The 17478-nt window shown below is 41.2% G+C and overlaps 1 protein-coding gene across 1 annotated transcript in view; it reads right to left on the bottom strand.

Moving 5' to 3' along the window:
* IFRD1 (interferon-related developmental regulator 1) overlaps window positions 1–11997 on the bottom strand; it is a 19685-nt gene extending 7688 nt beyond the window's left edge. The window contains exons 1-8 of the mRNA XM_006882645.1: window positions 11643–11997; window positions 7321–7425; window positions 7090–7174; window positions 6239–6363; window positions 4757–4914; window positions 3363–3413; window positions 3100–3278; window positions 2903–3011 (exon numbers count right to left, since the gene is read on the bottom strand). Coding sequence (XP_006882707.1) covers window positions 2903–3011; window positions 3100–3278; window positions 3363–3413; window positions 4757–4914; window positions 6239–6363; window positions 7090–7174; window positions 7321–7425; window positions 11643–11736 — 906 coding nt within the window. The 5' untranslated portion in view covers window positions 11737–11997. The remainder of the gene's footprint in view (window positions 1–2902; window positions 3012–3099; window positions 3279–3362; window positions 3414–4756; window positions 4915–6238; window positions 6364–7089; window positions 7175–7320; window positions 7426–11642) is intronic.
* Window positions 11998–17478: the final 5481 nt, after the last annotated feature.

The following is a 17478-nucleotide window of genomic DNA, read 5'->3' as shown; positions in this document are numbered from 1 at the left end:
ATCCCGATTACCCCAGTCACTGAATCAATCCACCTCATAGAGGGTCTTCCCCTCCTGCGCTGTCCCTACACCCTACCAAGCATGATGTCCTTCTCTAAGGACCGGTCCCTCCTTATAACATGTCCAAAGTATGTTAGACAGAGCCTCAGAATCCTGGCCTCCAAGGAGCCACCCAGTTTAACCCTTTCCAGGATGAATCTGTTTGTTTTCCTAGCAGTCCATGGTACTCTCAATACTCTCCACCAACACCACAGTTCAAAGGCATCAATTCTCCTTCTATCCTCCCTAGTCACTGTCCAACTCTCTGACACCTAACAAAGGATTGACCATGGCCTGTATCTGATTGCTCTTCAGTACTTTGGAGAGGTCCCTAACAGCAGACTTTCCCATCGCAATATATCTTTTAAATTCCTGGCTGCTGGTGTCAAGTTTGTTGACTGTGGAGCCAAGCAAACTAAAGCTGACAACAATCTCAATCTCTTCACCATCCATCTTGATGCTGCCAATTGATTATTACAAATAAAACTATGAAGTATGAACTGTTATTAAGTCCCTACACTTAGTGGAATTAATTTTCAACTTCAATGAAAAGACTCCAACAAGCAAAGACACCTATCTGATGAGGCAGTTAATTTACTGTCACACATAAAAGGTTTTACAATCAAAAGAATACAGGCTTGAATGACAAGCATCCACCACTTGGGTTTACGAGAACTTGGTCCTAAGTAAACAGCAATTTGTGTGTCAAGATCCGCTTACATAAAATGGGAATAGTTAATATCACTCACATCTTATGTAAGTGTATTATAGGGACTCATTGAAACATTAAAAGCATATACATTATATAAATCCACTAAGCAATTGGTCTTATTATTATAACCTTTCTCAGTTTTATCCAATAAAAATGTGACTAAAAGGTGAGCTAGAGACAATGATTTAGCATTTAGACAACTGCTGTAATCAACTAATGGCTTTAAAACTTTACTGGTATTAAGATGAAACCCCAGAAAACTTGAAGTTTAAGCAAAGTACCTCTTATTTTTTATCATTAAACAAGGTGATTATACTAGGTGTTAATAGGTCCTCCCAATAATATTCCCTTGGTATCTCAAAATATGACCTTATTTGAAAATATGTCAACCCCAAAATTAACACAATGAGACTAAATTCACAAAATATCTTTCCAAAAATTCGTATTTCTAGGTAAAAGCATTGATTTTAAACAAAATGCACCTTTTACAACTACCTTAATTTTGATCCCTCCCTAATTCTCTGCAAAACACAGAGCATTCTTTCTGGAATGGTGTTCACTCTACTGGAGCACAAATACTTTTATTTCCTGCTGAAGCATTATTTTTAGAAAGAGATATTCTTCCATAGAGGCAGTTTTCTTACAGACAAAGACAGGAAGGGAGAAGAACACGGACTCTCCATTTTCGAGGTAAACAAACCCTACATTATTGAAGATTTTGTCCCAAGGAGTACTTTGAGGTTTTGGATGATCGTTTCCCTTTTCCTCTCCCGGCACTCCCTCTCTATTTTGTCAGATGAGGAAAGAATTGGGGGAAATCTGACTGTAGCATATTCTGGTGTATTTTCCTGAGTCAGTCTTGAGCCAGATCATGCAGCTTCCTCCCATTCTAGATCTGTAAATGCGCCACCACCTGAGTCTCCATCTTATTTTAAACTACCCGAGGGGGTCTGGAAGCAAAAGCCACAGCGAGTTGCACTGCTAGCCCAAACGTCAAGAACCTTCAGTGGTCTGGCTCCACAGAAAGACTCCAGGGTAGAATGATGGGGTGTCTCATGGCATTTATAGCACTGCTCAGAAAACCAGGAAGGTAGGTAAGTTGGAACGAACTCCACAGCTATGTGTTTGAATTTGAGAGTTCCTAACTGAATATCCCAAGGCCTGCCAGAACAAGCCTATGCTGGAGAAGAGTGATCAAGGAGCTTTTAAAGGCAAAGATGGTGAAACATCACCTCACATACTTTGGGCATCTTATCAGGAAGGGCTATTCCTTGGGAAAAGACATCACGCTGGTAAAGGACACCAAAAGAGAAGATGATTCTCAAGGAGCTGGAATGACACAGTAACCACAACAATGAGCTTGGACATGGCAGAGTGTGAGGACTAAGTACAGGACAGGGCAAGGCTCAGATCTGTGATTCAGAGGGTCGTTATGAGTTGTAGTCAACTTGACAGCACCTAACAACAGCAACAAAAGGCCACTGCTAGACTACTGGAGAGGAGGCACTCTCCACTGACTAATTAGTAGTAGCTACCTGTCTAGTACTGAAGAGCAATAATGCCACTCTGGAGACTAAAGTGAGCCTGATACAGGCCATGGTTTTGCAATCACTTGCTATTCATCAGAGCTCTGGGAATGACAGGAGAATTGATGCCTATGAGCCGTGGTGTTGGAGCAGGGTACTGAACATACCATGGACTACTAAGAAAACGAACAGGTTAATCCTGGAGAGGGTTAAATCAAGCTGCTCCTTGGAGGCAAGGATTCTGAAGCTTCATCTGACATATTTTAGGCATGTTGCAAGAAGGGACCAGTCCTTGGAGAGGGATGTCATGCTTGGGAGAGTGAAGGGACAGCACAAGAGAGGAAGACCCTCGATGAGATGGATTGATTTAGTCACCGGGGTGGTGTGGGTAAGTGTGCTAGAGAAAATAAGGTTGGCACAGTACAGAGCAGGGTTTAGGTGACTCGACAGCAGGTAACGACAACAACAACAACAACCGGTCTAGTGGCTTAGTGACAATGAGTGGGGCTGCCACTTCAAAGGCCCACAATTCAACCACAACATTCTCAAGCTGAACACACTCCAAAGATATCAATGCTCAACTGTGAAAGAAAGGAACTCTTTCCTTAACCAATTAAATACTTACACTATCCATGCCTCTGGCCAATTCAAAGAGAAGTGCCAAAGATTCACCAGCAGCAATTCTCATGTTTACATCATCACAAGACAGCAGGCTTGGAAGTTTATGCAAATGCCTAGAAAACAGTTTATTATCACCATCATTGTTATTTATTACGTGAACACTGAATGTGTCTTAATAAAACATGAAACTGAAATACATACATCTCGAGCTTTTTCTTCACTTCATTGACTGGACATATGGTCAGCAATAAGGTCCATGCAAGAAGTGAGCTGATGTGAAGCACTGTGTTAGGGGTGCTGCAAATTCCATTCGTGTCTTTCTCTTTGAGATAGGACTTGGTGAAGATATTTTCCAAGCATTCAAGAGTTGAATACAGCTCCTAATGCACAAGAGTATCATGTAAGATAACTGGCTTCAACTGGGTTTATGTACAAAGAACTGAAATCAAAGGTCTTATACTCACAGTAATGTCATCTGTGGCAATAAAACAGCAAACACCAAAGCAAGTTGCACACTATTTAAAAAAAAAGTTATATTATTTTATTAAGTTTACATATTGCTGCTGTGAAAATATTTCAGTGTGAAACTTTTCTCAACTATGTAACAACAAGCAAAGTATGGTGGGGAAAAGTACAAAGAGGAACTGAACCAAAAGTCAATCCAAGTGAATTTCAACCCAGACTTTGCTTAACAGTAAACTCAATGAGGCAGGGTAGGTTACCTCAAGGAAGTTTGCCACAAGTTGACTGGCACAAGACCTAGGCATACATGAGTAGCCCTAGAATTCGGTTAAGTCATTTAATGTGGACGGTTGCAGGTGTGATTGTCTGTCCTGATAATTTTTAACTTTGTTAAAGATTGCTGTTTAAATTACCTGCAAAAGCTTTCAGGCACCATGGAGAGAGAAAAAATGGCCACTATATATAACCTCCCAGGGAGTGCTGGTGGTCTAGTGGTAGGCAGCTGTGCTGCAAAGGCAAACAGTTCGAATTTACCACAGGCTATAAATGGGCAGTCTATCCTGCATGACTTACAGCCTCTGAAAACTTGCTGGAGGGTCAGCTATGAGCAGGATTTAGTTCAATGACACAACAACAACAAATGACCTTCTGGAGGAGGCAGTAGTGAGCTTCTCATCCAGAACAAAGGATAGAGGTCAAATTTCTGTAACACAGCAAATGGTGTTCATTTGATCATTTAAACAATTTATCAGCTCATAAAAGCAACAATGAAGATCTAAAACCACCACTTAAAGGCAAATGTTAAAAGTAGTAAATACTGGTGAATTAAATTCTTCCCAAACTTCAAAACAAGATGTTTCACTTCAATTTCACCATTTTCTACACCAACCCAAATCCACCAGTCCAGTGTACATGAATATAGCGTTATGCTTTCTGAAAAGATGGCCCAGGCCAAGGCAGCCACAAAAGGAAAGAAAAAAAATTGTTATTGACCAATTTTCTACTCGTATATTTCTCAGGATAAAAAAAATAATCACTCAATAAACATTCAGTATCTGCACTATTTCTTCAAGGTCCAGCCCAAAATTAATCTGCAATTATTTCTAGTAACTCAATATAGTATATATTACCAACAAATTATCTCCAAATTCAAAGATATAGAAATTTACAGTATATGAAATGCTCTGTGGAGTTTCAGAATAGTCATCATATTTTGACTGTTCATTCAAACCAGAAGACAGATTAAGAGTAAAATAATTTTTTTAAAAAAAGAGTAAAATAATTCTTAAAAGCTACTATTTAAAGAAAGTTACTTTCCTAGATTCATCATCAGAATATCTGGGCAGCATGCCAACACAAGATCTATAAATTAAAACATCTCCAGTCTTATACTTACAGTTTGCCTAGCCTGGATACTAGCTGTTCCGTCACAAATTATTTTCTTTAGGATTGGTCCAAGGGTTTTTAAAATCTCTTCACTCTCAATTCCGGGGCCCAGCTGGATACAAAGAACACACGCTAAGGCTGCAGCTGCACGTTGCTCATCACTCTTACCTATGAGGAGACGTCAAGCAAGACACAACCATGACCAAGTGTCTGCAGCCGACGAACTGAAATAGAGCTTACAAAACAGCAAACTTCCAAAATCTCAAATTAGCAGTGTATGAAACGTTCCTGCTGCACGACTTTTACTTGAGTAATAAACCTATGAACGTAAGAACTAACATTGCAGATGTAACTCACTCATTCATCTCCTAAATGCACACATATTAGTCAAACAGCCTTCAACTGATTCTTTGTTTTGTTTTTTTTTAATTTTTGTGTGCATGTACTGTCAAATCAGATCTGACTGGTACAGGAGGAGATTGTCCCTCCTTCCCCGGCACAGCATCTGGTGGATTCGAACCGTGCGCCTCTGGGATTGTAGTTGCAGTTCCTTGCCACTAGGCCACCAGAGCTCCCCTCAACTGATTCTTTCTGTTCCCTAAACCAGTTTATTTGTGAAACAAAGATTACTACGTACCTTCAGATAGCACCCTAACAGTTCAACGAAATGTTTAAACATCATTTCTACCTTCCGAGGCCTTAACGGGTGCACATGACCAACACTCAAGTAGGCTAAGACTTAATCACTTAAGCAATTCAGACGTATACAATCTACTCCTTAAAACATTCCTTAAACATATTTCTGCCATTTCAACATGGTAAACACCAAACAGCTCAGGAAAATATTAAAACTTATTTATTATGTAAAAACTATGCAGTTATAAAATACACAACTTGAATGGAATCTTGAAGTAACGGTCGTGCTAACCGCTCACTGTAGGAGGCACTGTCCATGTAGAACACCTTCACGATGATATCACAGAACCTTTAGAAGGTTGATTCTGCTATCAACTGTACAACTAACAAGTTACGCAACCACAGATTAGTGTCACTTTTCCTTGGCCTTTTTTTAACCTGCACAATAAAGGGTGGATTAAATACAGAGGCTTAAATCATGACAAGGCTTCCACCCGAGACAAGAAAAAGGACACAAAAGCCAAGTTTATTTAGTGCAATGGAACATGAATAGAGATATTCTTTTTTAAAATAAAACGGTAACAGTGACAGAAGACATTTCCGTGTATTCACATGGCAAAAGAAAAGTAAACTGACAGCCTCAAATTTTGTTCATTTCTGTGGTTCCAAAGTTGAAAAATCTTGTAACCCAAAGCTAGCAGATCTTTCATTACCAGGTTCTACAACAATATGAATTCTATAGTTTCAACTACAAAGTTCTAGAATTCAAATACAGTAGGGAAGATTCAGCAAATGACAAGCCATCCGTAAATATGATTATGGTTCTATGCCTGTGACTCAAAAATAAAGGCATTACCTTTTTTCAGGCAGCGTTCAATGCTATCAGTTAAAGTCATTCTTCTTTCCAGAATAAATTCATAAAGCATTTTTGAAGACACTGCATTTTTAATACCTTCAAGAGCTGCCTGCCTTGTCTTTGCACTGTTTAAAATAAAATGGAAGAGAAAGAAGATGCAATTGACATGTACTACCAAAAAACATCAGCTTGTTCTCGACTAAATTTTGCTATGCACAAATTTCTTTTATCTAATTGTCATCAAGTTCTGATCAGTTTTCTACAATTTGATTTCCATCTACAACTAGCTCTATTTACATAAAGATTTGAAGCTGCCATACATTAACTAGCATTTGATTGTTTATTAGCCTCAACTTTAAATGACATAAATACCCTACAACTCAATATTTAAGAAACATTTCAAGTAGAACATTTTTAATCCTACAAAAGTCATGTCTGCATATTCTGCGTTTCTTCATTCCATTTTTTTTATATTCACTCTAGAGCTGTAGTCAAGTCAATAAAAAGTTAAAACAATTTAGCTTTGGTATCTTTCATATCTGTCATACAGTATGAGGGCAGACGACTTAAAAGTTTTATTGTCTATTCTGCTTGAATATCATCTTGTATCTCAACAAACCCACTTCAATTATTATCAAATGCAGAACAATATTCCAGAACAATATACATTAAGCTCAATTCTGCTGGCATTCTCCTGCCTAACATTAGCAGCCCAAAAGAAAAGTAAATCATAAAACTTCAAACCACAATTTAACGGAAAATATACTATTATGTTAGAGAACTACACACATTAAAATTATCAGGATGGTTGATTAAAATCATCCAGAATAAAGAGTTTCAATACTCCCTACCTCTTGTCCAGCGTTAGGTCAATAAACCCCTTCAACTTGTACTCTAAGTCTTCTTGAGTTCCTTCCTCATCCAGGACTTCTGGTCCTACGGAATAACATAAATCATGCACAGTAATTTGAAGGGGGAGGAGGGAAAGCAGAGGGAACATATAATAGTCTACCTCAATCATACTAATGTCTTTTAATAAAATAACCTCGCACCCAGAAGCGGTAAATAAATTAAAGCCATACCATCCTCGGCAAAACTGGAAGGATCACTGTAGCCACTGCAATGGCTCATTGTTTCAATGGATGCATCTTCGTCACTAAAAGGTTGAACATTTCGATGCTGGCCGCCTAGAGTGGGAAAGAAGACAAAAGTAAATTTTCTTGCCATGTATGCAAATATTTGCCATAGGAACTTGTAAATTTACTTTAGAGAAGTTAACTTTTTCATATATCTAAGCTTATTTTTTAAAAACGAATGGCTAGATTACAAAAGACTATACTTAAATATTCCTGGAGTTGTCTCACCTAGGATGTATTACACAGGAGCAGCTATTTGTAATGTATATCCACTCCAGAAAGTGACAGAGCAGCTAACAGGAACACCAATTTTTAATGACAGAAAAACTGATACGAAAGATGAGGAAACTTGCAAATCATGACTTCAAAGAATACAGACAGAAGCATAATGTCATGGATGTTAAGAATAAAAATAGTGTTCTTGAATTGTGCATGTCTACGTGAGTAGAATGCCGGCAAGAGAAAAAGCTAAGGAGCTAAGAAAAATAATATGATTTTAAAGACAACTTGAATTGAGAGAAGAAAAATAATCTTGTAATACACATCTTAGTATCTGATGCAGTATAAAAGTTTCTTAGATAATATTTAAAACAAGGGCTCCAGTATATTTAACAGTTTCAAATATCAATACTCTACTTGGAGGGGAATAAATTAAATCCCCTTTAAAACTAGGAATCTTTTAACATTAAAAAATACATAACTGGTTATTTCTATAGGGGTCTGACATGTGCAGTCATGAACTACACTGAGTAAAATGTAAACTACAAATTCTGTCCCCTAAAGTGACCTTGAGCAAATCTGATAGACCTTAGAGCCCAAGTCCCTAAACCAGTAAACTGGAAGACTGCACATCACATAACACAAGGAAGGTCCTTATGCTATGATATGTAAGCCATCTTAAATTTAAGATATTACTGGGAGCAGTCTTTGAGGCCAACTCGCTGTCCTCCCAGATCTGTAATAAAGTGCATATGGATATTGCAATCCGTTTGTCTTATTGGCAACTGACTACGGAAAGAGCTCCTTGCATTCAGTTAACATATTTTACTGCTTTATATAATGAGAAACTTCTCAATAAAAAGTGATGAGTATATAAAAGTCAGGAGGACACTCAGCCATGAGCTTGAAAAAAAAAAAAAATTAAGATATTACTCTAAAAGGAATAAAACTGGGCCAATCAAAGTAGTATAATGAACTAATTACAAAGCTGAGCTCTTAGAACTTTGTGGTATACTTTAAAAATGACATCCTTAGCTCAGGAGAAAAAGAATCTCAAGTCCTCCTAAGACCTAAATGGCTGTTTCAAGACTGCCTGACAGTTTCTGGGCAATGGTTGCCAGTCATCTGATTAACTTTTACTAACATTTATTCACAAGTCGATAACACCTTTTTGTTCCTTTTACATACTCATTTCTAAATTGCCAAGAACACTCCTCCAGCAGCTTTTATTCAGCTCCCCACTCTTAACTCTTAATCTATTTCAATGGCTTCTCCTAGAGACTCAGGAACAAGTCAGAGGTTAAAAATTTCACAAACATAAAAACCTTTATGAATGTCTAACATCTAGCACATTTCACTCAGTGTAATGATACTCTTTGGACACATAAAGTCCCTATAAAGGACAAAATTGTTCAGTTGCTAATTAAAAGGTCAGAGTTCAAGTCCACTAGACAAAGCCGGTTATCTAATTTTTTTTAAAAAAGATTGGGGAGGGGGAACCCTACATCTTTGGAAAGCCATATTGCGCACAAAGAGTCATCATGACTTGAAATCCACTCAGTGGCAATTGATGTTATTTACTTATTAACTTATATTTTGCTTCATCTTTAAAATGCTTACTCTTCAACTGTACGTAAGTACAGAGATATCCATCAATGTTTATATCACAGCAGCACATCCATTAGACCAGGTCAAAGGGAGCTAGCTTTCCTGGGGTGAACCACTGTCATTGATGAATAAGAACAATTAGGGAATGGAGCATTCTAATTAAAATGACAGAAGTCCAAAAGTGTCCACATGTAGATTTATTACATGGTGTAATATTTTAAATGTACTCATTGGTTTTTTAACTTAAAAAAAGGAAATAAATTTAAATGGAAAACTTCTTAAGGTGATAAAATTGTATATACAAGTCTTATTTCAAGATCATTTCTTCTACGTCATTTAAAATTACAGCCACGTAGTTTATAAGCAAGCACAAGTTTATAATCATTATCATGCCAAACTATTTTTAAGTAATGCATTCTAGTGGAACCAAAGCAACAAGTAAATCTCACTCTCATGTCTCTCCCCAGTTCCACTCAGAAGAGCCAGCAAGTTAGGCAAAATTGTTAAGATTTTCAAACTGTAGTTTTACAAGGTAAACAATGAGTTCTTTTTCCATCTGCCATCAGATGTTAAAATTCTGTGTTTAAAAGCTTTTTTGCCACTGAAAACAAAGTAACAGAAAAATGCAGCGATAAGGTCAACAAATGAGCCCGAGGCACCGTGGCAGGAAACAAAAAGACCTGTCAGGGGAAAGGGAATAAAGGTTGTACTTTTGGCTTTTAACCTAGAAAGGCCCCTAGTGACGAAACACTAGGTTGCTAGCCCGACAGACTGGTTAACTCAAAACACTCCCTGTGGCTCCACTGGAGAAGGATCTAGCACACTGCACCCACGATGATCATCCAGAAAACCCTATAGTTCCACAGGCACCTAAATCACTACCAACTGGAAGTGACTCAACAACTTACAGACAAACACATACACAGAGAACACACCACTGCAAACTGCTTCTAGAAAGATCACAGCCAAGAGAGTCCTATAGAGCAGCTCTACTCTGTAACACACTAGTCAGAATGGAATGCACTGGCAATGGGTTTGTGCTTATGACTCAAGGTGGCTGCCAGTAAACATTATTACCATTTTCAAAACAACTGCAGCTTGCTGCTTCTCCACAGTTTCTATTTCAGCAATTTATAAGCTTCTAGGCTTAAAGAAGAATAAAAGTTTTGTAAAAGAACTTTCCAAACAGAATTCCAATGTTTATTTTCCTTCCATGTGTAAAAGTGGAGCTAAAAGATGCCATCAAAAACTATTTGTTTTATAACAGAAAACCCCACCAAAACCTCATAGACGTCAAGAGCACTATGAAAAGAAAAACTGGCTTCTCTTCCTTCAAGCCATAATAATCTCTTCTTACAGTCAATTATTAAGTGTTTGGTTGATGATTCCAAGTTTTGGTGCTGCTATAAACCTCTGAAAGCCAGTTTCCAAGTATCTTTAAAAGAAATTCAGTATGTCCTTTCTAGTAGGAAAGGGCGGCACAATGCATATATAGCATTGAGGGTCAGGGTAGCTGACAGCAATTACGCCATTATTTAAATCTGTAATCTCAAGTACTAGATGGGAAGATTTTAACTAGTCTACTTTAAAACTCTATTTGAGTCTAGTGTAGTTTCCTACTATGCTTTCCACTTGTAATCTTTCCTCTTCCTTAACCATATGGTGAGTCCATCGAGAACCACAAATCCAGTTGAGCACCTACCCATCTAGGAAAAGTGTGAGGTTTTCCTAAACTAGCCAACTGCTGTCTGTGCATTTTGCTACTTGTGCCTGCTGGAGGGACAGGGCCTGTGGAACGCAGCACAAAAGGACAAGAGGTTGGGCTGGCTGGTGGCAGTGGGGCTGGTGGCTCGTAGTTTTGGTGGGTACTGGTTAGGGGTCAGCAGAGTCACCGGGGCGCGGCGGCCAGGGTTTCCGACCCCTCTGGACAGCCAGGTGGACGCTCAAGAAGAAAGAATGATGGGGACCCAGCACCACATCGGCCCCACAGCGCAAGGTCCCGGCCACGTGACGCCACAGTCTGTCCAAACTAGTCAGACATTCCCCAAAGCGCGCGGGGCGGGTGTCAAAGATGGCCAGTGACAGCATGGACGCCCGCTCCACATCCTTCGTCTAGGCGAATTCGGGCAAGCTCGCACAAGCCATCGCAGGTCGGCTACTTTTCCCGCCTAACTCTCCGCCACTCCAGATCCCGACCCGAAGCAGCTTCCTCCCCACACCCACTGCCGGTGTCCAAGTGTCCAGCAAGCACGCCAGATACAAATCGCGCGAGGGCCGTCTCCCAGGGCACGCTGGGAATTGTAGTTCGCCAGCTAAGTCAGACACCCTCGAGCTGCAAACGTCCGAGCCGGAGAGAACTACAACTCCCACTGTGCCCAAAGCTGGGAGACTCGCCAGCCCGGCCGGCAGCCGGGATGCCGGTGGCGAGAGTATCTCCATACCCGCTGTCGTCGCCGTCGCTGCAACTGCCCCTGCGCCGCCGCCTCCACCACTACCACCGCGGTGGGGAGTGTTCCGCTTCTTATTCTTCGGCATCGTGGGACGCCCGGTGCCGCCTGGACTCGGAGCTTAGCTAGGATCAGCCGATGGAACTGCACTTTTTACTCGTGCGTCTGTGCGGCTGGAGGCTGAGAGGCGAGTCTTCGGCTAACAACAGAGGCGAGAAGCGGCGTGGGTGAGAGTGGGCAGTGGCGGCAGCAGAAATCCCCGTGAAGAGCTGTGATCGGAAACGATGCATGTTTCTCTCTAGCGCGGGAGCTAAGGCGGGGCAGGCGAGGCCACGACGCCTTAAGTAGCAAAACTGTCTTCTGTCGTCACCATTTGTAGGCGGGACTCGAATGCCCTCTAGCCAATTCCGATAGATCGCCCCATCAGACTTCCCACTTCGGGCCACCCATGGAGCCCGACTACCAGTCCCATGTTGCAAGTCTTCCATCAGCGCCTGGAGAGCACGGCCTCGCTTATGCCCTGCATGCTGGGAAATGTAGTCCTTGCCGGGACTCCAGCCTCCAGCCTCCAGCCCCTTCCAATGGGCTGCTTTGCTCTCTAGGTTCCTCTCTCGTGACTCATCCCGGGTCTCGGGGCGGCCTTTCCTTGGGATTGTCTGAGTGATGAGCAATGGGGTGGGTATGCCCGATGACGCAGGTAGCTTCCAACTGGGACCTACGCAAGCAGCTTTGCTCATCTTTCTCCATCTGCTACTTACCTTCTCCTCTTTAACCTTTACTTAAGTGAGGACTAAGCGCGGGCACCACCATGCCCCTCCTTGGGGACATTTCGTTGATTTTGTTGGTTTTCCTTAGCGATCGTCAGTGTTTCTATTTACATTCTAGTTCGGAGCACTGTGTCTTCACTCTTTGAAGTGGAATTTAATTGTGTAGTTCATGTATTTCTCATCTTCTAGACTAGAAATAGTCTAGAATACTCATTGGTATAGGTACCTTTTGTACAAGATTGAATCCTTTGACCAGAAACTGGTTAGTTAGGTCTGTTTGGGCTAAGAATTGGTTTCTGAGAAATTAACAGCTGATAAAACAAACATGAGTTATAAATACCCGTAATTGTGGTGGAGTTTTTGGTTTGCTGGGTCACAGGTGCGCGTACACCTCGCGCGCTCTCTTTATCACAGTTCAAGCTTGTTACTAGATTCATGTCCTATTTATACAATTGGCAGCTTCTTTATGGATGGAGGAGATTGAGATTGTTGGTAACTTCAGCTTGTTTGGTTCCACAGTCAACATTCTTGGCACAAGCAGTAAGGAAATCAAAAGATTAATTGCACTGGGAAAGTACCATCAAGGACCTTTCTAGAGTACTGAAGAGCAACAGTGTTAGTCTGGAGACGAAGGTGCACCTGATCCAGGCCATGGTCTTCGCAATTACTTGCTACGCATCAGGGAGCTAGACAATAACTAAGATGGTAGATGAAGGATCGAAGCTTTTGAGTTATAGTGCTGGAGAAGTCCACGTACTGTGGACTGCCAGGAGAACAAACAGGTCTGTCCAGGACAAGGTGGAACCAGGCTGCTCCCTGGAGGCAAAGATTTTTTAAGCTCCATCTCATGTACTCTGGTCACATGGCCAGGAGGGACCAGTCCTTGGATATCATGCTTGGAAGAGTAGAGGTACAGCACAGGAGAAGACCCAAATGAGATGGATTGACTCAGTGACAGGAGAAATGGGATTAGGAGTGTTGGAGACAAAGAGATTGTCCCAGGATAGGGCACAGTTCAGAGCTAATGTACATGGCACATAATAACAACACAAACTTAAATGACTTCCCTGAATGTTCCCATCCCCCCACCTGTATCTCCCCACCTGCTTCCTGAGCTCCATTGTCTTGATTGTCAGCTGCCTGTAACACATTTCCACCTATTAGTCATAGAATTACTGTGAGCCGTGCTTGACTGAGGACACCTAACAACAACCCCACCAGCACATCAGTGTCTCAAACAAATATACTTTCCCTCAAAGTGGTGCCTTTCCCTGACTTCCCTGTGTGTTTTCACAGCACTGAAACAGGATAAATAATAGAATGATGGTGGCTACTAGATGTTTGTCACAAGGCCCAGGCACACTGTCCATAACCAACAGCAGAATTCAGCTAATACAGGCAGCCTCAGACGTTCCTTCTCGTTAACCATTAACTTTACAAGTGATTCCTTTTAAAGTTATCAGCAAGAGCTTTCAAGTGCCACACGTGCGCAGGAAGAAAAAGAAGGAGAAGTTAACATAACCTTCCAGAGAAAGCAGCAGTGAGCATCTCAACCAGAAACCGAATCAAACCCAGGTCCATGGAGAAGAAATTATAATGCATCCCCAGTGAGGACAAAGCTGTTGTGGGCACTTAGCCAGACAGGCAACATCTTGACCATCAGTTATGTGGGCATCTCTGCCTCTCCCTCAAAATATTATAAAAATGTAAACTATTTCATAGGTACTTAGCCTGTAAGTGGTCCTGCATAATTTTACTTACAGTCTTTTTCAAAAACACAGGACACCTGTCTTGTTTTTACTTGGTGCAAGTGAAAGTTCATTCTTCCATGCTCCTCCTCTTAGTATTTTTATTAGAAGGAAGTCAAAGACCTTCTGAACTGGAACCTTGGTGGTGACAATACTGCCACTCTTGTATATTCAGCTTCAAATGGAAGGTGGGAAGCCCAGTCGGTGGAAGAGGGACGGAATCTAATTCACCAGCCAGGTGGGAGACAAATGAAGAGGAATTCCGCTCCTAGTTAGATTTATACCCTTGAAACTGAGGGTCTCCAGGAGTCAGAACTGATCCCAAAGCAATGGGTTTGGGTTTTCTCTTTGTTTAATCCCAGAGAATAAGCACCACACCATAAACTGACTAAGGATGTAGGTTGGAGACAGCTCCTACCGAATTAAGAAGAGGTACATCTGAAGTTTAGTGGTCCTTTCTGCTAGGTTAGGCAAATAATAAACTGCAGCACCTAGATAACTTATACCAGAGCATACTGTTGTTATGTGCCATCAAGTCACCTATGACTCATAGCAACCATATGCACAATAGCTCTAAACTCTGCCATATTCTGAATCAGTCTCACTGACACATAACACATCTACTCCCATTACCCCATTTACTGTGTCAATCCATCTAATCCAGAGTCTTCCTCTGCTGTGTTGTCCTTCTTCAAGAACTGGTCCTTCTGGGCCAAGTGCCCAAAGTATATCAGACAAAGTTTCAAAATCCTTGCCTTCAAGGAGAAGCTTGGTTTCACTCTCTCCAAGACAGACCTGTTAATTTTCTTGTTGGTCCATGGTATGTTGAAGACTTCTCCAGCACCACAACTCAAAGTCATCAACTCTTCTGTCATCCTTAGTCATTGTCCAGCTCTCTGATGCATAGCATGTAATTGTGAAGGTCATGGCCTGAATTACACACACCTTATACCCTAGACTGATATCATTGTATCATTGCATTTGGGAGAGGTCTCTGACAGCACACTTGCCCAGTGCAATTTGCCTTTTGATTTCCTGACTGCTGGCACCAAGAGCATTGATTGTGGAGCAGAGCAAGCTGAAATTGTTAGCAATCTCAATCTCTTCTCCATCTATTGTGGTACTCCCTAACTGGCCCACAGGTGAGAATCTTTGTCTTCTTGATATTGAGCTTCAATCCATATTGAAGACTATAGTCTGACATTCTGCAGCAAACGCTTCAGTTCCTCCACAGTTTCAGCAAGAAAAGTCGTATCTGCATAATGCAGTTTGTTGATGAGACCTCCTCCAGTCCTGATGCCACATTCCTCCTTATAAATTACAGCCTTCTCAATGCAGATTGAAAAGATATGGAGCCAGAATGCATCCCTGATGCACCCCTTTCCTGATTTTGAACCATAGAGTGTTTCCTTGCTCTGTTCTGACAACTGCTTCCTGGTCCACGTATGGGTTTCACATAAGCACAAACAAGTGTTCTGGGATTCCCATTCTTCTCAAGGTTAGCCAAAATTTGTTATGGTCCACGCAGTAAAATGCCTTTGCATGGTCAATTAAATTCAGATAGACATTCCTCTGGTACATTTTTATTTCAGACAAGGTGCATCTGACCTTGGTGATAATGTCTCAGACCTAGAGGAGACATCACCTCATCTGGGAAATTATCCAGTTGTGACAGCCATGTGTAGCAAACAGAAGAACAGAGATACTAAATCACAAGAAGACAGACCCGGAACAGAATGCCAGGGAAAGTACCTTTCCCCAATACTACTTAAGGCAGAAATCCTTCCTTAAAGCCAGGATGTTGTTGTTAAGTGCGGTCAAGTTGCAGGCAACTCATAGCGACCCTGTGAAGGAGGGTCCTCAATGCTTGGGTGATAGAACCTCTTAAACTCAAGAGAAACTGACAGCCTCAGTAGAGATCAACAGCAGCGCCAGGCTCAAGGCATCACAGAAGTGACCTGAGGCTTGAGCTGTCATGTCAAGGGTTGGCTAGGGTTAGGGAGGTGCTGGATGGGGTAGGTGGGAGTGGAAGGGAATGTTGTGGAGCAGGGAAGGAGATGGGACAAAACATGAGCCAACGTGGGGTGGACTGACACTGCATCTATAAGTTACTTCTGTAATTGGAGAATATCTTTAAATGCTCCTTTTGCGAAAATGCTTTCCTGTCATATATCGTTCTAAAGCTAAGCATCCAAACTAAGACAGACTAGGAAGAAGGATTGGCCATCCACTTCTAAAATAACAAGCCTTCAAAAACCTGATGTACAGTAGAGCACACTTAGAGTAGACTAGCAGGTACGGCACCTGAGGCTGAGCCCTCAAATTTGGAAACACACAAAAAAGGAATAGTTGTAAGCAGACACTAATGATTGGAACATGGAATGTGAGAAACATGAATGTAGGAAAACTGGACATAGTTAAAGAAATGGAATACAGAAACACCAGACCATGTAGGCAATAATGTTTCTACTGTATGAAGCATATCAGGGAGCACTGGTGGCTTGGTGGTAATGAACTGTGCTGCCAACTCAAAGGTACAGCTCAAATCTACCTGCTGCTTCCTGGGAGAAAGATGAGCAGTAACCTGTCTGATGTACTGCCTGTGAAAACCCTCTGGAGGGTTAGCTAGGAGCGAGTTCTAGCTCAATTACTCAGCAACAACATGTTAACTTTCCAGTTTGCCGGCCTTGAAGCTTTCGTGTTTACTGGGAGCACATTCTTTTTATCAAAACCCATTTTGGCCATGCAGAAGCACAGCCTTTTAGAAGCACAGCACCTAATTGTTTAAAATCTCTTTTTGAACACGTCTGCCATCCATGAAATTGTCCACTTCTCAAGAGCAAGACATGCCCCCCCCTTTAAAAATCACGCATATGTCCCTCATGACACTTGAGGTTTTCTCTTTTCTTGACCTAAATAATTACTTCTAAAACATTTATTCAACATGTTGTTGTTGTTGTTATGTGTCATAGATGACTCATAGCGACTCTATGAATGAACATCTTGAACATAAAAAACGTTCATCTTTTCTCTAAGTTCATATAGTTTCCAGAGGCAAGCTATTTTGGAAGTGGAACTCATTTGGCACAGCTATCAATTATAAAGATAGATCCTGTGTCATGATGGGTGGAGAAATTATTTTTTGTTGTGTTTTTTTATTAAATTTTATTAATTTTAATGAACATGTACAGAGATTTTGGGTTCTCATTCATTCATTGTGGCACTATTTTCTCTACCCTCCTCCCCAGTTCGTTCTTTTTTTTTCCCCCTTGAAAGTCTGTTTTAATTGTCCAATTGCCACAGTGCTTGTCAAAG

This window comes from Elephantulus edwardii, unplaced genomic scaffold (genome assembly GCF_000299155.1).
Source record: "Elephantulus edwardii isolate Elephantulus edwardi_28Jun2011 unplaced genomic scaffold, EleEdw1.0 scaffold00022, whole genome shotgun sequence".
Classification (NCBI taxonomy): Eukaryota; Metazoa; Chordata; class Mammalia; order Macroscelidea; family Macroscelididae; genus Elephantulus; species Elephantulus edwardii.
The sequence above is the reverse complement of the archived record's forward strand: the minus strand, read 5'-3'. Positions and strand labels throughout refer to the sequence as shown.